This window comes from Crocodylus siamensis, chromosome 1 (assembly GCF_052110815.1).
Source record: "Crocodylus siamensis isolate JL-2025a chromosome 1, ASM5211081v1, whole genome shotgun sequence".
In the NCBI taxonomy this organism is placed as follows: Eukaryota; Metazoa; Chordata; order Crocodylia; family Crocodylidae; genus Crocodylus; species Crocodylus siamensis.
Genome location: NC_143395.1, coordinates 415,904,084 through 415,929,105, shown reverse-complemented (window position 1 = coordinate 415,929,105; position 25,022 = coordinate 415,904,084). Strand labels below are relative to the sequence as shown.

The window sequence follows — 25,022 nt, the reverse complement described above, 5'->3', positions numbered from 1 at the left end:
TATGTATATTTAATGTGCTAAAGAGAAAAATGTACTGCTTTAGAAGTGATTTGAAATACAGCTGTGATCCCAGAAAGCAAATAACACATCACAGTCTAAATTGCAAAATCTTCCTGTCCCTGGTGACTGACTTAATGGGCAATTATTAGCAATAGTAAAATAATAGCGTTACAATTACTTCTTCCACACAAAGATTGCTTCCAACAAATAATATTTCTGTTATGCCAAGTGCCAGATGGGTAGATTAAATATGGCTGTATTTGCCAACAGCAAGACCTTTTGGTGTAGAAGAATGTATTTTTAGCCAGCAAGTGACAACAATATATTGCTTATGATCCCAAAACTATTAAGCCTTTCTGAGCCCAGATGACATTGAAACGCCCTGACGCCCTCTTCTCCATGTACATATTCCGCTGCCTTGTGATAGACTGCATCTGTCTTGGTTTTAAAGTTCAATCCCTTTGGTTAGTACCCAGTGCCTAGTGGGATAGTCCCCTGCCTTTATCAATCAGAAGGCAGAGCACCTTTAGATGCTGACTGGTTCAAAGAGGCATAAGTGTTCAGAGGTGACTGACTGCTATGACAGAGTAGCATCTGATGAAGTAGGCTGTTACCTATGAAAGCTTATGTTGCTCCAGGGTGCCTGTGTGTAGAGCAGGCCAGAGGGGTCGGTGAGCATGCAGGGTGCCATGGTTAGGGAGGCAGTGCATACGTGCACTCACACACGCAGCATTTCCCAGCCCCCCAAGTCAGCTCCATTGCTGCAGGCAGGCAGGGACCTGGGGTGCAGACCAACAAAGCTGCTTGCAGTGGCCAGACTGGCCCAGCTCTCCCCCTCTCCTGCCCCCCCCCCCAAGCCTCCCGTCTCCAGCTGCTGTTCAGGTAGCGCCAGGCCAGGCAGTGCAGGCAGCTCTGCCTCCCTGCCAGACTGTGCCCCATGCCCCTGCCTACCTGCCTCTGCCTGCAGCAAAGCCTCTGACTTGGAGGGCAGGAATGGAGGGAGTGGGGGGAGCGACAAGATAGAAATTCACGGAGGATGCCCTTTTCCCATCTCTGCCTTCATATACTGCCTTATGTCTGACTTCGGACTACCTTAGCTAACTACTTCATCCTCTTAGTGGTCAGTGGGCACATCTACACATGCACTTCAGTTCTCAGTAGCCTATTTTACTGTGCATTAGAGCATCCCAGCATAAACCATGCTCAGACACCACTGCACAGTAAAAGTAGGCTACTGCAAATTAAGCATCACTAAAAAAGCATGCGCTTCTGTTACTGCACATTAGGGGAGCCTAATGCTCATTTAGTTAGTACCTTACCTCAGAGTTACCAAATTTAATGCTCAATAGCAAAAGTGCATTAATGAGCACGTAGACACGCCCAGTGTGTACAAAACCCAAGCTCCTCCTGGGCTGTTGCAAGGATCCGCCCAGCATCCTGGCTTTTTAATCCCTCTTTTCAAAACAGGGAACTAGATTATGGGAGATAAGAGAAGCTCATAACTGAATGCAAGATGTCTCAGGAACAAAAAACTTCACCAAAGTGTAGTTATGACACTCTGACACGAACCAGGAGATATGCCCAGGTGTGCCCTTTCCTGTCCTGGCCAGTTATGACCTTTCTTCCAGGTTCGGCAGGGAATTCCAGGATTAACGGTAGCAAGACCATCAAGATTTACATGAAAGCTGTTTGAAGGGGATAAATTAGAAGTAGGGATTTTAGATTGAAAATGTTCAGAATTCATTATTTTGCTAGATGAAAATAATTGAATCAGAATTATGCAGTTATGTGAATAATAACCAACTAAACTCAGTTGATGTGTCTCTTTTTTTTTCAATTTAAAATATGTCATGTTAATTCAATAGTGGACTTACATCCTTTTTGAATCTCTGGATCAGAATGAAATTGCAATCCTTGGAATTCTTTTAAATTGCAAAATACCGTTTGGAATAAAAATGTCATTGTGCTGAGCTGGTACGTTCTAGCTGATTCTTGGGCAGCTAAAACTAAAACTAAATGAGTTCTCTTCTGTAAGCACCAGATTTGACTCTTAGCACTATTCTTTGGGTTGTGTGAAACTTAAGTCATGCATATCCTAGAAAAGAATTGGATTAGAAGGTGGGTCTTGCAACGTGGCATTTGCATGGTAGCCTCCTATTCTGAGGAACAGTTTTGATTTTTAGGTATATTTTATGTTAGTGGTTTGCATGCCCTTTTCATTCATTCTTTCTCTTCCCTTTGTCAATCAGTTATTTTTTTTACCATAGGCTACAAAAACACTACAAGCGTTTAATTCAAGCAAGTCAATGTTTTTTCACTCCCCAAAGTACAGGAGTGCAGTCTGTGTCCAGCGTAATTGCATCTATGGGTGTATACATGCTGCATACTTGTCCCTTTTATAAGACAACTCTGGCACCTGTAATAGCCTTTCAAACAAAAATTGGAGACATGACACATGCGTCTGCAGACTAAATACAGTAATTAATTTGAGAAACAGCATATCATTGCTAGTCTGTCAGTGCTTCAGTCAGTGATTTCCTGTTCCCAGTGGACGGGTATTTTGCTCACTTGCTTTAGAAGGCTGAATTTTTAGCACATGACACTGCTTTCACTGTAATCCAAGCTCAGAGACTAAGACAGAAAGTTCAGCTATATTTAGCTCAGTTCTCTAGGCTCTTTCTTCCTCGCTACATCAGAACTGGTTTTGCTTTTCTTCTTTTTAAAGAGTTTAAACCAGATACCTTACAACTAGCTAAACCCCCAGTCCTGCCCTTGGGAACATGCTTAGCTTGAAGCTTTTGAGTGATCTACTGAAGTAATTGGAAATTAGTGGACTTTTCACACGCATTTAAGTTAGGCATGTGCCAAGTGTTTGCAGGGGTCTAAATTGGAGTCCTTTCTAGTAAATAGCTGTTCAAAGTTAAGGGGCTTTGGTGGTGTATATTAGATTATCATAAATTCTTTTCTTGTGACCTCTACTTGAAAACAGTGTGGCTTTGTATGTGTTCATATAGTGTCTAATTGAGACTTCCAAATGATATTTTGGTATAAATATATAAGAATGGAGCAGTTATAAAATGCTAAATATCAGTGACTCTATCCAATATCTAGTCATTAATGCTTATAAAGTGAGAAATGTTGCATTTATGTTGCATGTACATCAGTGTTGCATTGATACAGCCTACTGTCCCACTGCTGTCAGAGGGGAAGATGCCGATTCGGTTAATTGCTGTATTTTGCACAATGAGATGTGCAAGATGCATCTTAAACTAAAGCTATCTTTTTATTATTATTATTATTATTATTAATCCATTTGATGTTAATATTCTTAAATTTGTTGGGGATAGATGAGGCCAAGTTGGAAACAGCATAGTAAGTAAGTGGTGTAACCATTCTGGTTCAGTACCAGCATATTTGCCCTGTTGATATACCCTCCGGGCAGCAGCTAAGTTTGCTTTTGTATCTTTCTGCTTGAATGCTGAAGTATTTTTTTAAAATGCATAATGTTAGAAAGCAGTTGAAATGGGCAATATGTGCTTTAATCCAAATACACCGTTCAGGAGAAGCAGGATGAATGTGAACCCAGTCAGTGGGAAAATCAGTAATTTGTTACAGAGATGATTTCTGTGACCAACAAGAGAAGCCACATCAGGCTGTGAACTCTAAGGAGCTGTAGGAGGAAACCTCAAGTAGCAAGCATGGAAAAATGTATTTCCTTGATTAGGCTTTGTACAAACCTAGCCCAGGCAGCATAGGTCAGTACAATAATCTGTTGGTGATAGGAGGTAAAAACATCCTCTAGTGCAGCGGTCGTCACCCTCAGTAAATGCGAGCTGTTAGTTTTCATTCATTTTTTGACTATGGAAAAATAATCGAGCCATTTTTTATTGCAAATAACTCGGAGGCAGCAGTCGGTCAGAATACTTTTGACATTATGGATTCCTATTTGAAATCTCTTGTGTGAATCGTGTAGGTGTCTGCACACCTAATACACTAATATTGCACAGAACTCCATGGCACCCTTAAAAGAACTCGTCGCACCCTGGCGTGCTGCAACATCCTGGTTGAGAATCATTGATTTAGTGACATAGCTTGAGATAAATTGAGTGAATTGAAAGGTGTTGTAAATGCTGGAGAGAGAGAGAGATCATATAAAGGTACCTACAGAAGTTGTAGAAGTGCAAACAGAAGGCAAATGAATGAAGTTTGACCTGGAAAAAAACCCTCTTCCGTCACGGAAGTCATCTCTGTCTTTCTGACACCCGGGCTTTTAATCTCAACCTTATGTAACTTATCTCCCTTCTCATCCTCCTTGCTTCTCCAAATCCTTTTGCTCAGATGGTTGTGTAGCTTGCAGTGAGGCTTTGTTCTCATCTAATGCTTAAACCGCTTACAGGTTTGTTTGCTCTGTGCTTTGAGCCAAAAGACTTGGCTCTGTTAACTCAGACTTTGAGGGGACTCACGCTTTTACATTCAGAACTTCACGGTTAGTCCCACTTCTGGAGAAATATCTGGAAGCACTAAATCATTTCTCTCCATCTTAAAATTACTACCAGCATATATAGGACAATATTGACATTGTATTGGTGCCAGTGCAGATCTGGTTTAACAGGTCCCTGACTTGAGGGCCTCATAATCTACAAGGGGAAATATCCTTCCTTTCCCTTTCACCAAAGTTTATCTCCCTACATCCTATCTTACTCACTCCAAGCCCTAAGAAATGCTACCATTAAAATATGATTCTTCCCCTGCCACAATCAACTTACTCCCTCTTGCAAATTCTTACAATTCACATAACCCCATCTTTTTTTTCAAAGCTGGCCTGCTTACCCCTTTTTCTCTCTGCTTTGATTTTTCCTCTTCCTTCTACTGCCTGGTCTCCCCTTGCCTCTATTCAAGCCTTGTTTGCTGCCGCCTTCACGCGAGTCATTACAGGCCCGTTGATTAAGTCTGAAATTCTCCTCGCTATCATCTGTGCTTAAGCAATGATATATATCTATGGGAAAAAATTGGAGAGAGAAAAAGGATAGGGTAGCTGGTCTCTCAATAACATTCAAAATTACACTTGAAGATAGAGTATTTTCGTTTGGTGCCAGGGATACAATGAGCTATGGAATAAAATGAAGCCTATTTGACTGCTCAAGAGAAATTTTGTGGCAGTAAGACTAAAGTCATTTAGGGAAAGCAGTGAGAGCCTGTCTTGAGCCATTTAATCAAAGTTTAGGAAAAGCACTGGAGACTGTATTGTGAAAGGTCAGTTCTGCATTGGCAGATAACATTTTTTGGATCTTTTCTATCTCTAATTTCAGAGCAAGAATAGCAAGATTTAGACTGGTTGCTAACAGAACCACCACTATGCAGTATAGCTGGAGCAAATTAGGCCAGAATATTTATGGATGTCCAAGAGCATGTTTGCTGAACGTGACAGGGACTGTTTGGTGCAGAAGTTTAGTCCTTTACATCTAAAATGTATCCATAAGTGTACAGTTAATATTCTGTAGCCCTAAAACAAAATTGTAGAAAGGTGGAAGATAGAGATGATGATTAAATAGGGAAAAGCTTGCTTCCAACCTCAAGATTGTGCGTGATTAATTAGTTTAGCATATACAGAGGAACTTTTGTTGCCTTTGTGACACACTTTGAGAAGGGAGAGCTTTACTTTCTCATTTATTTGAGCAAGTTAAGATTTGACATAATGTTGGCACTGTATCAAAAACGTCTGATTTATAAAACACTTGGTTTGAAACTTGGCATAGTAGGTCTTGGTTTTGTGAAAAGGAAATTACCATTTTTATGCTGTTTTTTGCTTAAAATCTGTGTGAAATTATAATTAGATTTAGCACATTTGTATTATATTTGCTCTGTATGTTTAAAAGCCATTTTGGAGGGAAGAAGCATAAATGGTCCACTAGATCGGGGTGGCCAACTGACTGGGGAGGGGACAGGCAGCAGTGGTAGATAGGGCAGGGCACAGAAAACCCAAGCAGCGGATCAGGAGCGAAGCATCGGGCAGGGAGAAGAAAGCAGAGCTGCTGATTGGGCCGGAGAAGAGGACTGAAGTGGCACTCAGGGAGGGCATGGGGCTAATTTGTGGCATGCCTGCCAAAAAGATTACCCCCCCCCCACACTGCTTTAATTACATGGAATTCTTATTTTTAAACACTATATAAAGTTCATGTTCATCTTAGCAATGAAAGGTGATTTATGGTGAGACATTTTTTCGTATGCAGCTACAGGAGATAATGTCCTAGTAAATGATACTTCAGTTTCCTCTTCAAGTGTACAGCAGAGTTGAAACATTATTGTAGCCATGGTGGTCCAGGAAATATGTGAGAAACAAAGTGGGTTGGGGTGGGGTTTTTTGTCTGTTCTTTTTTTTCTGGTGATTATCTTTTACTGGACCAATAATATAGTTGGGAGAGATGTTAGACAAGCTTTTGGGCACAAGTGCCTTTCTTCAGGTCCAAGGAGGAAGCGAGACCTCAAGAAGGGCACTTGCACCCAAACGTTTGTCTAACATCTCTCCCCACTATACCACTAGTACGGGGAAAGAGATCACTGGAGAAACCTTGCTTCTATTCAGGAATGTCTTTCATTAAAAGTAATCTACATTCAGCCTTCATTCCCCTTGGTAAAACCTGTCTTGTCTTGAGAACAGTAAATTGTAAATTCTTTTGAACTTTGATGTGCTTTTATATTTGCAGTTTTCCGTAACATGAAATCATGACAGAGCTTATGAAAAATGGTGCTTTTTTTGTTGAAAGTTGTCTCGTTTCATGCAAACAAGAGTCAAGGCAAGGAAATACCAAGGGACTGATAAATACAAACTATATAAAGCTGTCATGTGGTGAAGTAACAATATTTTCTTACCAAGAGACAGCCTTAGCATGTAGTGCACTTGTTCACTCTCTGTTTTCCGTTCTAGAGTCGACAACTGGAGTCTGAAACTGGAACGACTGAAGAGCACAGCCTAAACAAGGAGGCCCGGAAGTGGGCCACCCGTGTAGCACGTGAGCACAAAAACATCATCCACAATCAACGGGTTAGTTGGCAAGAAAACATATTATATTTGTCTGTTTGCACTTTGGAGCCATGCCCTGCTGCCTAACAGGGGAGCCCCAAGGAGCAACTCTCATCTGTGTTTCTCCTCCTGCTTTCTGCTTTTCCTGTGGCGTAGCTTACCCCACGTCCCACCGTACTATTCCCTTCTGAGACAGCACAGTCCAGCTGCCTGATAGACTTGCTGCTATATGAGCATTTCTTTCCTAGACTATTTCAAATTCTCTTGCTTCTAATCTTGTTTGTCTACTGGTTAGCCATGGCACTCTTCTGCATCATAACTTCTCTCCTCTTCCTTCTCTTCATTGGCTCCATTGGCCCATCCTTGTTACCACCCATGCCTCTCTAGCTCAGACTGTCACTAACTGCTCTTTTTTCCCACTTGCATCTGGATTGTCTCTCACTTCCCATAATCACAAATCCGCGTTCCACATTAACACCCTCTTTGCTTTTGGTGACGTTTGCTCCAGTCCCTGCTTCTCCCTCCATCTCTGTCCTCCTCACCTCTGACACTTTGTTTCTGTCACTGCCTTCACCTCTCTTCTGCTACCATTTCTAATCTCTCACTTATCCCCCGACTCTCCTCCCCACCTCATCTCATTCCCTTATCAGGATTGTCCTTGAAGGTTTATCGCATCTCAGCTACGATGTCTCTTCATATCACGCTCTCTCCAGTTTCCAGATCTAACAGTCTCTCCACAGCTGCACTCTCTTCCTCTTCTCTTGAACTTCCCTTCTACATTCAGAGAACAGGAGCAATGTCAGGCTTCTCCTCTTGAGTTCCTGCCCCATCCAACACTTCTTTCCTTCCTCTTTCGAACAGGATTGAATCTGGTTCTTCCAGCTCTTCCCCATCTGCTTCATCTCTGATTTCAAGTCCTGCTCCCTCCCTTCTTCCCCCCCCACCAGCTATGATCTCCCACGTTAATGCTCAGTAACTTGAGCTTCCACATTCACGACCCATCCAACCTGCTTAGCTACCTCCTTTTGGCCCTTATCTGTTCATTTACCCTGCAGCCCTAGTTCTACTTGCTCACTCACCCACCACAAAGGCCTTCTGTTTGTTACGATTTCACCGAGCACCACTGTCTGTGGCTGGGCTTCCTTTCTCCCACCTTCTCATTGGTCTCAGCTCCTGATGCTGTTGCAGATACCTAGGTCCAAAATCCAATTGGCTTAAATCAGCAAGCCTTCACTAATGCACTATAAATTATCCCCCAGGACAGACTCCCTTTTCTTACTCCCCTGATATCTTACCTCATGACTCGGGTACTGAGCACATAGGCTTTGATGGACCAAGGTGCAAAGTTAATTCTAAATCCCGATCCTTCTCACCAACTCGACGCCTTCCTCACAGGAAGAAAGGCAGTCACTGAAGATTTCTAAGTCGTATGTAACACTTCAAACTCTATATAAAGAGTATTATCGAGGGCCTAAATATTAATAAATAAACATTCAAGTGATGATGTGTTTGACTGTACATCCATATAGTAGAGAGAAGCTCAATTCATTCTCCAAGGAGCGAGTCTTCAAGAACCAGTCTAACGCAGGCATGGCTCCTATTGACCACAGCAAAAGTATTGCAGAGCTGTCCAAACCTTTTAATGTTTTAAAGCACAATGTGGTGTTCTGTCATTTTACTTTTATTGCTGGATTAATGTTGAAAAATGTTGTGGAATTAGGTTTTAAAGAGGGTGTTATTGAAGAGAAGGTAGCTGGTTTCAGTTATAATACATTGTACCTTTTGTCACTCCCCATATGAACTAAAGCAGTTAGTTTTCCCAGGCATGGAGGCATCAGCCCTTAGGAAACTCCAGCTACTACTGAGTGCTATAGCAAAGTCTCTTCAGTCTTGTGGGATACCACAAGAACAGGATATCTGTCCTCTCCTCTCTACGTGGACTTCCCCTAAAATATCGAGTCAAATCCAAGGTCTTGGTTCCTCTCTCTAAAGGCATTTTTGTGCCTCAAGCCCAGCATAAGCTAATAGGTTGAGTGAGGTTCTGGAGTGAAGACTGTAGCTGACTTCTCTGCTGCTCTGGCACAATGGAAGTTTGACCTTAAGGATAAAGCCAGTCTGTCAGAGAGACAGAGAGTTTCTTCCAGTGCTGGACTGGGATGGAGATAAACTCCTGCAGGAACAGAGTCCTATCACAAGCTTACATTCTTCCTTTTCCAACACAAGATGCACTCGCTGATCAACCTCGCACAGGCTGCCCAATCCAAAAAATGCCAAGAGAAGATGCACTGCATTCACCATTCTCCCTAATTCTTCCCACAGGGAAGGGGTGAGAGAAACAGTGAACCACAAAGACACTTAGTCACATCACTTAGCACTACGGAGAATCACACTAATACTCTGGGAATGAGGATGATATAAGTCCCAATATGGACTGGGTTTCCAGGATCATGATAGTTGTTACAGCATGAAGGTTTTGCTAAAATGTTGAAGCATCCCATAGTGTTATTTTCTATAAGAGATTGCGCTTTTAAATGAGTGTTTGCTTCAGTCTGCAGTGTGTGCACTCTGTAGGGCACTACCACTCATCACTCTGGTACCTTAACTCCATGAATTGTCCCAAATATTAATCCAGCAGACAACGCACAAGAATATACTAAATATGTGGCATCTTTCTCTTACTATTAGACGCTCGAGGAGTTAGAGTGCCATGGCCCTGTGGTGTCTGAACAAAGCCGAGCAGAACTGGAACAAAAAATAGAGGAAGCCAGAGAGAGTATCCGCAAAGCCGAGGTAAGAGGGAAATTATTCATCATGTTGTTTGGCTCCTTATGCAGTAGCATATTTATTACAGCCACTTCATTTTTCACGTAAAAATCTAAGCTTCTACCATCAAAGGATCAGGGGACTTTAAGATACATCATTTCTCTTTGATTTCAGACCTCTCAAATCATTGCATCAATTTAGTGCAAGACTCAAGAGATTAAATGAGCAATGAAGAATGAAATAAAAACCTCCTGATGATCGAGTGATTAAATTTACTAGGTTTTTTTTGACAGTACACTGATCAAGGGTGTAAGAATTTCAGCATCTGTCTTCTCAAGTTAAAATGCTGGTAAAACAACCTGAGGCTGAAATAGTTTTCCCATACCTAAAGAAATTTAATATTGGCAGATGTTAATCATAAATCCACATTCAGGGTTTGGGATCCTTGTAGCAGCTAACAAATGTTCACTTGCACTGTGCGGCAGCAAATTTGATTTATAGATAGGAAAATAGCTGAAGTAATCTTTCTGATATCTCTGCATTTTTGTATTCTCCAAAAATACATTTGAAGAGGTTGTAGAAGGTTAATGAGACCTGTCCTAGGTTAAGGAAGAGCGGGAAAAAGGGGAATAGTGTCTTGATTTTCAACTAAGCCACGTTATGGTGTTAAAAGTTAACCATTATGGGTAGGGACCTAACTAAATTGTGATTGCACAGATTTGGCAGAAATTGCCAAATCAGGTGATTTCTGTGAAATCTGTGGGTGGGGGGGAAATCTTACTAAAAATAAAATGCTGGCTCCCCAGTGGGAACCGGCAGTCCTCCTGGCTACGGGGGGGGAAGAGGGGAGAGGGGTTGTTGGTAAGATACCTGCCACTCCCGCTACCCCACCCCCTCGCCATTGATTGGCCACCCCTCTCTAACCGTGGTTAGGGGTGGGGTTTCATGACAGATAGCCCTCAACTAATCAGCAGTGAGGGGTGGGGCCACACAATGGACAGCCCTCCACCAATCAGTTGGGGGGGGGGGGGAAGGGAACACTAGCCAATCAGAGGCATGAGGGGCCCCACCATGATAAGCCCTCAAAATGGCAGTCGGCTCCACGATCTGCCTGTGAAATCAGCCGGCTGCCTTGAGTTGGGTAGACGCCTAATTCTGGGCACCAATTTAAAAAGAACAACCCGTACTGGTAACAAAAGGAACTGATCTGCTTGGCTTTCAACTGCATGGGCTGCATACTTATAGCTATAGAGCAAACATAATTATCTCAGGTACATGCCTTTCTCATATTGTTAGACCAGTGGTTCTCAACCTTTGTAGACTCCAGGCCCCTTGGAAAATGCCAGCTCTTAGTTTTCCCTTGTTTTTTGACTATGAAAAAGTAATAGAGCAATTTTTCCATCCCAAGAATGCAGCAAGCCCACAACACAGCCAGGCAGAATGTTTTAAATGCTGCGGACTCCTGTTTGAAATCTGTTTGTTTATTTTGTCAATCATGCTGGCACACCTAACAGTGCTAATATTGTGTGGCACCCCATGGCACCCTTGACAGGGTCTCAGGGTGCTGCAGCACCCCAGTTGAGAATCACTGTTAGATATTCAGAGTACCCAAGATGCTTAGGAATGGAGATCTGCAGTCTGAGAGAGAAAGAAGGAAAAAGTGCATTAACAGGATTGCCTGCCTTGTTAATGATGGCAAGTTTTATCATCTATTTTAAACACATTCATAATGTCATGCTCTACTCATAGAAATGTTTTAAATTGCTGTTATAACACTACTTCTTTCTTACAAGGCAGTGTTCCCAAACTCTTTTTTTCTGGATGCAGAGCTAAATAATGACTAAAGGGCACAGGAGAGAAAAATAAAAATTGAGTAAAGCAAAAGGGGAGAATTGTTTCTGGGTAAGATCAGAAGTGGCAGGGATAGTAGCAGGCAAAAATAATGCGAGAACAAGAAACTGCAGAAGAGAAGGGTCCTATACTAAAAATTGTTTGCAGAAACAAAGGAGGTTAGTACCAGTTGGAAGATGAGCAACAGCTTTGGGCTCAGTTGGAACCAAGGGTTTTAAAAATGAGATAATTGTTAACTGAATCCTTAAATGGTTATTTGAAGGTGGTGTTAATGGTTTTTTTAGAGTAGTTTGCATGGCAAAAAAGATAAGCAACTGAATGTGTATCTGTTGGACACTGGAAAGCTGAAACTGCAGCAGGTATAAAGAGGAGAGGTGCCGCAGTCAAGATAAGAAAAAATGAAAGCTGAATTTCAGCGGAAATGGCATTAGGGCAGCACCATACGTGAGTGGAATTCAAATAGCGGTAAACATTGAGATTTTCAAATCATGGGCATGTGGGAACCAGGAGTAGAGCTCAGGGTCAAGCTAATACAAAGGTTATCAACAGTGAAGATATGTGCAAGGTGTTGAGACAAGAGATGAAGTAGGTTTTGAAAAAATTGCCCAAGAGAAGGTCAGCTCCTTTGAGAGACTTGAGCTGAAAGAACTCGAGATGAAATCACAAGTTCGGTTGGCCAAGGCAGCCGAGAGATTGCATACAACTGAATGTAGGAGAACAACAAGGAAATTGCAGATTCTAGATGGACCTGGCTTAATATGAAGTAAATGCAGAATAATGTACCTGATTCGCCAGAGTCCAGAAAATTTAGATTGCTGTTGTAACACCACCTCTTTCATACAAGCTGTATTCCCAAACACGTCTTGTGGATGTGGAGCTAAATAGTGAGTAACATTTCATAGATGTTTGGGTCGGAAAGGACCTCAGCAGATTGTCAAGTCCGACGCCCTGCCGTGGGCAGGAAAGAGCTCTGGGGTCAGGTGACCCCAGCCAGGTGCATGTCCAGCCTCCTCTTAAAGACCCCGAAGATAGGGGAGAGCACCACTTCCTTTGGAAGCCTGTTCCAGATTCTGGCAACTCTTCCAGTAAAGAAGTTCGTCCTGATGTGCAGCCTGAATCTGCTCTCTGTCAGTCTGTGGCTGTTGTTCCTATTTACTCCAAGAAGTGTCCTGATAAACAGAGCATCTCCTACTACTCCTTGCTGCCCCCCGCACTCCCTCCACCGCCCAGTGAATTTGTAGCCGGACACAAGATCACCTCTCAGCCTTCTCTTGCAGAGGCTGAAGAGATTCAGGTCCCTCAATCTCTCCTCATAGGGCTTTGCCTGCAGGCCCCCAACTATATGAGCAGCCCTCTGAACCCTCTCGAGGCTGTCCACATCCCTCTTGAAGTGCAGTGCCCAAAACTGGATGCAGTACTCCAACTGCGGCCTGAGCAATGCCGCATAAGGGGAAGTATGAACTCCCTGGACCTGTTTGCCGTGCACCTGCTAATGCGTGATAAAGTGCTGTTAGCTGTAGTGATCATTTTGTCACATTGATGACTCATGTTCATCCTGGAGTCAACAGTGACTCTGAGATCCCTTTCCAGTGTCATGCTGCTGAGAAGGCCATCCCCCAGCCTGTAAGCGTGCTGGTGATTCCTTCTTCCTAGGTGCAGCACCTTGCATTTTTCCTTATTGAACTGCATCCTGTTCTGTTCTGCCCACCTTTCCAACCTGTCCAGATCCGCCTGGATTCATTCCCTGCCCTCCAACATGTTAAATTTACCCTGTCATTAGGTATCATCTGCAAATTTGGACAGAGTGCCCTCCACGCCCTCCCCCAGGTCACTGATGAAGATGTTGAACAGCACCAGTCCAAGGACAAAGCCTTGTTCATAGATTTTATAGACATTAGGGCTGGAAGGGACCTTGGAAGATCGAGTCCTCCACTGCCCACATCTTTCCAGGTTGATACCGACCTGTCCACCACCACTTTCTGGGTGCAATTTGCCAGCCACCTGACCATGTCATCATCCATGTCCGTCGCTCAGTTTATCTGTGAGAACAGAATGAGATATTGTATTGAAGGCTTGCTTAAAATCCAAGTAGATGACATCTACCTGAATTTCTGCTTCTAAGGATCTACCCGCTGTGAATCCATGCTGGTTGCCCTTTAGCATTTCTTTCCCTGTTGGACTCCCACACATGTGATCCTTTATAATTTTTTCAAAGGTTTTCTTGAGGATAGAGGTGAGACTAACCGGTCTTTAGTTACCTGGATCCTCCTTCCTCCCCTCCTTAAAAATATAGATCATATTGGCCCTTTTCCAATCCTCTGGGACCTGACCTAGGCACCACAAATGCTCAAACAACCGTGGCAGTGGCTCTGCTGTGACACTGGCCAGTTCCTTCAGCACCCTTGGATGAAGATCATCCGGGCCTGCTGATTTAAACACATCCGCCCCTCCGAGTGTTTCTTCACTAAGTCGGTGCTAACAGTTGGTGGGCTCGTTTCCCTTTTATGTCAGTCTATGATCCAATTGGCAGATTTGTCCTGATCCGAGTTCAGGAATACTGAGGCAAAAAACTCATTGAAGAGCTCAGCTTTGTCCCCACTATCTGTCACTAATTGCCCTAGTTTGTCTTGTATTGGTCTTATGCTACCCTGTGCCTTCTTTTTGCTCCCTGTGTACCTGAAGGTTGGAGGAAAAATAAAAGTTGAAGAAAGCAAAAGAGGAGAATCGTTTGCAGGCAAGATGAGAGAGGTATAGATGAGGCTAAAGTGCATAAATTGTTGTGCATTGTTGAGATGTGTTGCACTGTCTGATAGAAAACTAACACTAAATAGTATTTCTGCCATCTCCTCTGCTTCCTCTGCACAGACTGGCATTTTGTAGTTGAGAGGTTTCTCTACCTTCCCAGTGCTGAGACTGTATTCGGCTTTACAAAAGATGATGGTGTGCTAAGTGCTCGAGCCTAAGAACCCTTCAGTGGGTGGATCATTTTCTGACTCTCTCCCTTCTCTCTTGAAGAGAGCGTCCTACTGTATACTCCAAAGAAACCAGAGTGCTCTCATCAGGTTCTTAAATGATGCATACGTAAACTGTTCATGTGTTTGTGACCTTACATGTGACTACAGAATTTATCTGTAGTCCAAAAAGAATTACCAGAATTCAGAAATTGAGCCTGGAAGGGTTTTTACTTTTTGTTTCTTTTTAAGCCTGTCCAGTAGGACTCTCTCACCTTATCAGAAATCTTTTCATTTTAGGCTGGTGCCATTCATTTTAGGCTCGTAACCTAGGGTTAAGTGAAAACAGTCGCATCAAGCTGGCCATCCTTAGAAAAATCCCAAGCATCAGTGTACATATTCAGTGGAGACATGTTGTTTGCGACAGAACTGTGGTCCCCTTTAGCAGTGATTACCCAAACATTTGCAATCTTCTGCAACTAGGAAGTGAAACTAATTAGGAACAAACTGAGCGCCCCAAGGGATGACTAGGTCGAACGGTCATAAACTCCTGCAAAACCGTTTCAGGCTGGACATAAGGAAGAATTTCTTTACTGTCCGAGCCCCCAAGGTCTGGAACAGTCTGCCAGCGGAGGTGGTTCAAGCACCTACATTGAACACCTTCAAGAGTAAATTGGATGCTTATCTTGCTGGGATCCTATGACCCCAGCTGACTTCCTGCCCTTTGGGCAGGGGGCTGGACTCGATGATCTCCCGAGGTCCCTTCCAGCCCTGATGTCTATGATGAACAGAAGTCGATTTTGCATTTGTAATTCTGGCCATGCTGCCATGGCGAGGCACCCTCTGCCCTCACCAAGGGGGCCTCAATCTGCCTCCTGCTCCCTTCTCCCCCCATACACATACCTGGAGGGAGCTGCAGGAGCTGATCTCCATGCTGCCTGGCTGAAACATGCATGGTTGCATGCTCACATGCCCGCTGCATTCCCTGCCTCCAGTCACCCTCCTCCCGCTCCTCTCAGCCCCACGCAGCCCCTTGTAGGCTTGAATTCTGTGTGTAATTAAGACTCATTTTCAGTCTTAGGTCACCTGTTATGATCCTTCTACCAGCATGATACAGTCTGCAAAAACTGGTGCATTTGATTCACAAGTGAAAAAAAAATTGTAAAGAACAAGTATTTTACATAAGCTGGGGTACCTTCAGCTGTTGTTGAAGCAGTTGGATGAGGAGCATGCTTGGTACATTGCGAAGTGGGGACCTGCTAGCAGCAGAAAGCAGCTCATCCTCTTACACGGAGACTCGTGTTTAAATTAAATCTTTCCATTTGCAGACAGTCTTACCCCCTCTTACCTAACAGGTGGTCAAAGTTTTCTAGTTTGTGAAAAAGGAAAAGACCACATAAGGGAAAGGACTTTCTGGTTTAAATAGAAGAGGGTAGAACATATGTGCCTGGAAAGAACTCACTTTTTTCAGTGCTTCTGAATTCTTTTGTCTTATAAATATCACGTAGGAGAATAAGTTATTTATATTGATCCTTTGTACTTAACAAAGGTGGCAGCCCAGAACTACTGCGTTTTATGTGCTCATTCTGACAACGCTTAATGAAGCTTTCTGAGCAATACATGGCTCTTAGTTCGCATACTTTGATAGATCAGATCATCCTTTAAATAACTTTTCCCCCCGGCTGCATCCTTTTATCTTAATTTTTCCTCTCCATTTGACAATGGCTTTTACTATATCTACTGATCTCTATTGCAGAAAGAAGTAAAAGGTAGCGCAATTTGCAGCTATTCACTTGGATGCCCCATTCTCTTTTTCAGAGATGCGAACATCTGTCTCCTAAACAGACTGTTGTCACAGTGGTTATATAGTGCCTTACCACGGAGTTGCCTTTTGTTATGTGTCCCTAGGTACCAGACCTGGTTACAGAGCTGAAGAAACTTCTCTTGGCAGTGATAGGAGAATACCTTTTTGTGCTGAGCGCCCTGTGCTCTGGTAGAGGAACAGGGACTGCATAGCAGTTAATCCTGTTTCTAGTTAATTATGGAGTGATACATTTTGTCTCATAATTAGGACATCTACAACTGTCAGGAGAGTATTTGCACCAGATTAGATTTGATTAAGACTCATTATGGTGATGTTTACTTCACTTGATTAGTTCAAGAGTTTAGTAGAGCCAAACACCACTTAGATCCATTTTTAATTGTAAATGTGGGATTGTTTTTCCCTTACTTATATTAGGTCATGAAATTTGATTGATGGTGCGGGGGTAACAATTCTGCCTTGTTAGCTGCACCCCTGCTATATCACAGGATGTAGCTTATTAATTATGTGCTGTTCATGGTTTTCTGCACCTCAAGTTATGCATCTATGTTTCAGCCATCAGATTGTTACTATTTGCGTGCTTTTGTTGTTGTATCTTTCCGCCTTAGTGCTGATTGAAGTGGCCGTGTTCTTTATTCATAATCATTGTGAGGAAATCAAATTCCACCTACTTCCACCAAGATAATGAAGTGGAATAAAGGAATTGGAAAAATCCATTCGTGGAAATATCACTTGCTGCCATCTAGGACTCTGCTGAGGAAGATGGTGCTCGGAAGAGTAATTCTAAGAAAACAGATTGCCTTCCCAAAAGCAGCCTGTGTGATCTTCCAGGCTTTCCAGCTGGTCACAAATTGATGGCTGGTGTTAAAAACCAAACCCTCCCCCACTTCAATCTCTGTAGCTGATAAATTTTGAGTTGATTTAATGAGAACCAGCAGTGAGAATAACTAACTAATCTGATAAAACTGATGGCCAAAATGCTGGCATTGCATTAACAAAGAAATATGCAGTACTTGTTCGGTTATCACAGCCAATTATTAGAAACTCTGATGATACTCCAAAAATATAGCATTTGAGGATTGATGATACCTGGCAGGGATACATTCCAATAGTTACTCTTTTCCTGGGCAGTTACCATAAACGAGAAGCTTGTGGATTATGTGACCCAGCTAAATATTTAAAGCTATATTTCTGGTACCAGAATAGAGACAGGTTTGCCAACTGGGTGAGAAGCCCTTCAGGGATGTACATGGATCAGTGAGAACAAGGTGAATGATTTGTTATCAGGGGGTATTCAGCAGCTGGAAGTTGACTATTTCTGAAGCGTGTTGTGGGGAAGGGGGAGCTTGTGTTTTTGCTACAGACAGTAGAAGCTAACAATGAACTACAGATAACAAAATTTGAAAGTGTACAGTAAAGGAAATATTTAACTGGTGAAATCTTGTCTTATATTTTTTGTATGTCAGTTGACTCAATGCAAATTAGCATTAGAAAGGCTGATCTTTCCAGTTCTGTCTTCTTCCAAATCCATCATTTCCTTGAAATGCTGAATTTAATTTGTTTGCCTTCATATCATTCTGTTTTTAAAATTAAAACATATGCTTTAACTGCTACTGTTGTCAGTACAAATGACTTTATATAGGCAAATAGATGTAGGTGTGGAAATATTATTTGGTAATCTTTGTGCTAAAATTTGAACATCTCTGAAGTCTTCATTATCTGTCATCCTGTGTGCTTGCTTTCTAAATGGGAGATTTTTGGAAAAACAGCTTTTTTTCCTAGGGTTGTTGGCACCATGATTAAAATGTTACAGAAGACCTGGAAGACAGTTAACCTTTTTGTTTTCAGGTAGTTATGATACAATTGGCAATAGGTTTTTACTGCATAATGTCAGCCAAAAAATGAGAAAGTGAAAGAAACCAGTTTAAAGCTGCAGCTCTGCTTGTTCAGTTTATAAATGAACACATAAATACAACTGTTGAAAAGAGCTTTCTTCTCTCGTAAAGAGCCAGTATTTCATTGTGGTATCAATGTCTCTGCAAAATATTAATCACAGTTCATATTTATATTGGAAGTAGAAGTAAATGCACATTGCTCTTGCACCGTGGTCGTTCATTTTTCAGCTGTTCCATTTATAAAGCTTGCCTTTTGAAAGGGTCCATTTTGCTTTTCATGCTGAGGAAATCATTCGGCTGAGGAATGTCCAAAGTAACATCAGTTTAACTAATGGCTGTGCTGTGTAGACTTAAAAGTAGCCAAAACTGGCAGAGTACCAAAAGGATTTGGAACTGCTAGCATGTTCTGTTTTAGCTGATCACTATAAAAATATACAAGTGGTTGCATCTCTAAAAGGAAAAATAACTCTGTCATATTTTACCATGTTTCATAACTATTTTAAGACCTGTTTTGCAACTCTGTGGACATCCATATTCCAATAAAATGTTAATGAACAGGAAGCAGGGTTTTTCCAACAGATCACTTTAGAAAAGTGAATAGCACAAGGTTAGTTTGGAGAAGTCACAAGATGACAAACGGAGCATGCCTTCCTGGGCCTGCAAACACACAGCCATAACCCCTTTGCTTCCTCCAACTTTGAGGGAGTAGGAACTGTGAAAGAGAGTCTCTGCTTCCAAATGCAGGAGAAGGGAGTTAGTTTCCTTTGAAGGAGAGTCTTACACATGCAAGCAGGTATAAATCAATGCAAATGTCATAGGCCAGAGTGTGTTGTGCCTTGCTACCCACTGCAGTGTTGTGAGAACATCCTGTGCAATAGGGAAGGCTGGAGGGCTTCAGTCACCCTAAGAGGCGGCCTGCGCTTGCCACTCTTTAGCAGCATTTCTCACTATGACTTTGAACAAGGCCTGCTTGGCTGCCTGCAGCACAGGAGTTTGTCGCTTAGGTGTGTGCAGCCACAGAATTGAGCATTTTTCCAACAAAGTGTTACTTATTAGTCAGCAGGAAGGCATGAGTTAGAGAAATGAGTTAACTAACAAAGAAAGCCTGCAGCCATGAATCTTACCTAAACCCTATTCTTTCCTTGCAAGGTTTGGTGTGTTCCACTCAGCCCACAATATCTTTTTCCTGGGGTGGAAGACACAGCCTCTGCTCTATTCTCTGTGCCCCTGCGTCTCAGAATTGCTTCCAGCCACAGGCATTCACTGACCTTTTGCTTTCTAGGTAACTTTTTAGGGATTTTGATTCTGGGCTCAGACCTGTTACTCCATTGTATGTCCTCCCCTGCCCCACACACCCTGCTGCAGCCTCCATTGATTTTGCTTCTTGCAGTCAGGCAGAATAATATCAAGCAGATAAATGGAGTCCTGCAAATTTATAGAAATAATGCAGAAGTCCCCCATGTCTTCCACAGTTGAGTTGAAAATGTGTCATTGATTCTTATAAGACCCCAGGTTACCTCTTGTTTCCTCACTAGTCATGAAAATCCATAATCATAGGTCCCCTTGATTTACCTTCCATACAGCTCACAGTTGGAGGGGGCAGTGCCATACAATTTAACACTGATAGTTCAAGGGCTGCTCCGAGCATCTCTTTGGCCCTCTCAGCTGGGCCAGCTTCTCTACTCAAGTGTAACTCCTGGTTCAGTGAGGCAGTTCAGTAGCTTGGGTGCAGAAATCAAGAAATCTTGCCTTGTTTTATATGTCCGGATAGTGTCTAGCACAGAGACAGGTAAAATACAGCCCATGGGCCAGATCCAGGCGCCAGGTAACTTCATCCATCCCATGGATGCCCACCAATTAATTGTATCCCGCCCAGCCTGTGTGCTTCGCTCCCACCCTCATGCACAGGATAGCCCCAGCCCCAACTGGCATCCACAGTTTCTAGGCAGGCCTGCTGCTGCAGCTGCCGGGGGACTTGCTTGGCTTCCCTGGCCTCCACCGGCTCCTCCTTGTGTCCCTGCTGCGGCGCTTGCTCCAGGCAGCAGGTAGGGCAGCTGTAGCTGGGCAGAACGGTGGGGCTGGCAGGAATCCAGGGCCTGTGCCCAGTGGGATCATGGAGCTCAGGTGGGCAGGGTGTGGTGTGTGGAAGAGGGTGTGGGGAGGGGGGGTGAGGGACCCCCACCATGGTGCACAACCCCCACCGCTGGCTGCTTGTGGCCCACGCAGGGGTAGCCACCCAGCAGTGTGCAGCTCCAGCCAGTTCCGGGAGCTGCACGTAGCAGCAAGGAGCAGAGCCAGACCAGCCTCCCTCTATCGTGCAGGACTCGCATACAGCTCCCCAGACTGGTGCACCACTGGGGGGGAAGCTCTGCATGATGGAGCCAGCTGCCTTTCCTGCTCCCTGCCACCACATGCAGGTCTTGGGACTCTGCCAAGGAACAGGGAAGGCAGCCAGCATAGCACACAGCCATATCCCTCCATTAATTCCACCCACACACAACACCCTATCACACCCCACCAGACCCTCCCCCCATACACACACCGTATGTACAAGCATAAGATTTTATTTTTGACTGACTCTGCAATTACCTCTATACATGCTACGTGAGCACGTATCAGGACAAAAATATTTTTTGAAATGAAATGAAAATACATTATAGTAGATGTTTGACTTTTAGTATATGATTTGGTTTTTTTCCACTTTCAAGATGGCACGCCGCCCAAAGGAGTACTTTCAGGGGGAGGGGAGGGATTTCCGGTGGCAAAGGTCAGGAGTTAGGGGCAGGACTTCCAGGCCCAAGGTGGTGACCAGGGGGCGAGGCATCTATCAAGGGGCAGGGCTACCCTTGTGGCCCTCATCAGCTCACCAAAACTCATTAAGTGACCCTCCACCCGAAATAATTGCCCATCCCTGGTTTAGCAAAACATTTCCCTGATCTACAGTGTCATAGCTTGCTGCAGCAGTGTTACAGAGATGCTGGTTGTATTGCCGTCCTCCTAGCTGAGTACCATTTTGCACTAAGCACAGAGGCTCTTTGTTTTATATGAAAAACTTCTCTTTTGTGGTGTCCTTCCTTAAATCCATGACATCACCCCCATGCAGAGCTAAAATTTATTGGGCATCTTACCTGTGCATTTCTTCCTTTAGATAAGTGATTCTCAGCCTTGTGATCCTTTCAAGCTTGCCACTCAATGTTAGTACTGTTACATATGCAAATATGATGCACATGTTAAACCCAGAGATTTCAAACAGGAATCCATAGCATCAGAAATATTCTAACTTGTCTATTTTCTGAGTTGTTTGCAATTGGGAAATTGCTCTGTTATTTTTCAATAGTCAAAAAATGCCTGGAAACTAAAATTTGGCATTTTCTGAGAGGGTGCCTGGAGTTTAAGGAGGTTGAAAATCACTGCTTTAGACATAACCTGAACTTTGATTTATCGGCTTAAAATGAAACATGAGATATAGTTTGCTCGCTGAAATGGAAAAAAATAAAAAGTTTTAGCTTATTTTACCTTAGGATGATTTTTGTTTTCTTTTTTTTTTCTTGGTGAAGCCATATATTCAGTTGCCCTGTTGTGTTTTTAGAATTCCACCCTCTTGCACAATTTCTATTAAATTTTCACAATTTGGGAAGAAAAATGTTAGAGTCTGAAACATCAAAATGTGGGGACTTTTTAAAACTTTGGCCAAAACTGTTTGCTGACTTCTGTCTGAATGTGCTGCTAGTTTTGCTATCTCTCACAAAACTATTTTTGCAAAGAGTAAGATATTTGCTAAAGAAAAGCTCCTCCAACCTTGCATTTAAGGATAGTTTCTTATGGTTTCTCTTCTTGTGTCTGGGAATAAATACTTAAGTATATTCTGTGTTCGAACTTCTTTTTCTTTTATAGTGTGATACATTTTCAAAATGAAAAGCCCAGGTCCCTTATCCTGTGAGAACAGGTCTCATTAGGCACGGGTTTAGTAGGGTAAGAGAAGTGTGTATAGAGGCTTTGCAGTTGGAAGAAAGGGGGTGAGTGGCAAGGTTGCCTATTCCTTTTCTTTTATAGTAGACCCTGGTTCTGACTGGCTTGAGTGTTTCATTCATTTAATATACACAGTAAATTTTATTTATGAAGTAATGGCCCTGCAATAATCCAGCTATTCTGTGTAAGTGAACAAGCATGAGTTAGTGTTTTAGAACAAAGTCCTTTAAAGGTGCAATGTCTTATGGCATTGAAGTAGACTTGTGTGTCTTCAGGGCTAGGGGCAGACATTCAAAAAGCATAAGCCTGAACTGATTCAGTTTTTGCAGGTTAGTCTAACCTGGCTAGGCTGAACTGAATGGCACAGTCATCCCCTCTGGACTGAAGAAATGCAGGCATATGCCTGCAGTGGCTCAGGCCAGAAGCTGGTGGGGGGCACTAGAGCAGCCCTCCCTTCCCTTCGATAGTGCTGAGCTGAGGGGGAGTTTTGGCCAGGCCATGGCAGGACCTCTGATTAGGGAGGGGTGTAAATCCCTACTCTGGCCTGCACTTTTATATGTCAGGCTTTTTCCCCACTGGCCGCTCAAGGGGCGGGAGCCAGACCCCAGCCCTGGGCTAGTACTCTCAGGCAAAGTGGGGGTGTGCAGTGCATGTATCTGTTAATGTACTGAGCTTTTCAATCTCCCTCACCCTGTCTACAAAACTGACAGGGCTACAAACCAGCAGGGGGCTGATAAAACCAGAGTGTTATCAGTCTATCAGCAAAACAAAAGTCTCTCATTAGTTCAAGCTCTTCTTAAACAGCTTTTTCCAAGGAAGGAATGGAGGGACACTACCAGCTGCCCTGTTGATTAGCTCCAAAGAGGTCTAAGCGGACACTGTTCTGTCTGCCTGTCCCAGTGAAACTGAGCACACATCCCCTCCCCTCTTAGCATTAGCTAGCATACCACATGCTGGCTGGTCCGTGCTGTGGAAGATGGGAGGGGGGAATCCCTGCTTGAGCAGCGAGGGGGAGATGGGGCGGGGGAAGCCAGGCAGACCCTGCTGTCTGCAGTCTCCCGCGGAGCTCCGGCCAGTGCCAACCCTGTTTTCTGGAACAGAGACCCCAGCCCAGCATCTGGGATGCTAGGGGACTCTGGTTTAACTTAAACCAGGAAGGGGTCTGGGACAGGCATTGCTTAAACCAGTTTGACCCAAATCAGTTAAGTCTGAAACTACCTTCAACGAGGTTTATCTTAAACTGGTTTCAGCCATTTTGAAACTGGTTTATGTGCACCAAACTGATGTTCTGTTACAAGTTTAAACCAGTTTCTGATCACTTAAACCAGTTTATGAGTAATGTCTATCCCAAGCTCAGAAGGGCAATAGGAAGATGGGTGCAGAGAACAGATTATTTTGGTCCCATCTTGTTCTTTGCCCCGTGAAAAAAAATGCTTTTTCTCATAGAAGCAAGATGCTGTGCAGAGACACAATCTTTCCTTTTTTCATTTCGGTGGTTGACACTCATGCCAAACTGATGTGTAACTGTGTTGCTAGACCAGGGGTTTGGGGCATGCATTAGGTTGTCTTTTCTGGAGTTCTGCTCCTGCTTTTTTCACCGCTTCAAAATAAACTATTTCAAGAGACTTGCTACCGAGGTGTTTGAGAGATGCAAATGAACACTTGGCTTTGTTTGGCTTCCTGTAGGTCCTTTTTGTTTGGTACTTTTTGATGACTAGAAACAAACCTAGCCCATGCTGTTACACTGTTAAGAAAAAATAAATATAAAAAAAAACCCTTGGAGAGGTCTTCCCAATAAGCTGTGACACTTGTTGTTTTCCAGTCTCTTTAGGTGAGAAGCAGGAACTTATCACCTTTTTGTAGACTGTAGATCCAGAGACTGCTCTTTAATTCAGGCTAGAACAGCAAATAAACACAATTATTGCTTCTTGGTGAGGGGGCTGGGCCATATGACTTTTAAGGAGAGGCTGAGGGAACTGGGCCTATTTAGTCTGGAGAAAAGACTGAGGCAGGATTTGATAGCAGCCTTCAGCTCCCTGCAGGGGGGTTGCAAAGAGGATGGAGCTGGGCTGTTTTCAGCGGGGACAGATGACAGGACAAGGAGCAATGGGCTCACACTGCAGCAAAGAAAGTCGAGGTTAGATATTAAGAAGAATTTTCTCACAAGGAGGGTAGTAAAACACTAGAACAGGTTACCCAGAGACAGGTAGTGGACTCTCCATCCTTGGAGGTTTTGAACACCCGGCTAGACAAAGCCTTGGCTGGGATGATCTAGTTGGGGATGGTCCTGCTTTGGACTAGACGTGACCTCCTGAGGTCCTTTCCAGCCCTCATTTTCTGTGATTCTGTGATTCTTCCATGTAATGCATATGTGGAAAGGGCATTAGAAAGGGAAGATAGCTTTTTATCTTCAGTTTTCAGCCCTCTGTATCCTCATAACCATCATCATCCAAGATAACAGGAAGAACTAAGCTGGGCCTATGGGTGCTGCTAAGATCACTATTTATCAGCATTCATGAAGGTTTAAGAGTTGTGAAATTAGTCTGGAAATGTCCTAATTCTGAGCAGTTAACAGTTACTGGGGAAATACCTGTTTCGTGCCTTGAAGGCACTGAAATGGGTGGCATCTTTGTCAAATGAACTGCTGGAGTCCATTTCTAGTCAAAAGGACCAGAAGCTGAAGCATCCGCCAGAGGTGGTTTAGGGTATAGGAAATACAATTAGGTCCTTGATTAGAGCTCCCACGATCC

At 43.3% G+C, this 25,022-nt stretch overlaps 1 protein-coding gene across 4 annotated transcripts in view; it reads left to right on the top strand.

Moving 5' to 3' along the window:
- The window catches only part of FCHSD2 (FCH and double SH3 domains 2), a 247,700-nt gene that overhangs the window by 200,503 nt on the left and 22,175 nt on the right, over positions 1-25,022 (top strand). For all 4 annotated transcript variants that reach the window (XM_090030771.1, XM_090030773.1, XM_090030772.1 and 1 more), the window contains 2 exons: positions 6,926-7,042; positions 9,707-9,811. In XM_090030771.1, the coding sequence (XP_089886897.1) occupies positions 6,926-7,042; positions 9,707-9,811 (222 nt within the window). The remainder of the gene's footprint in view (positions 1-6,925; positions 7,043-9,706; positions 9,812-25,022) is intronic.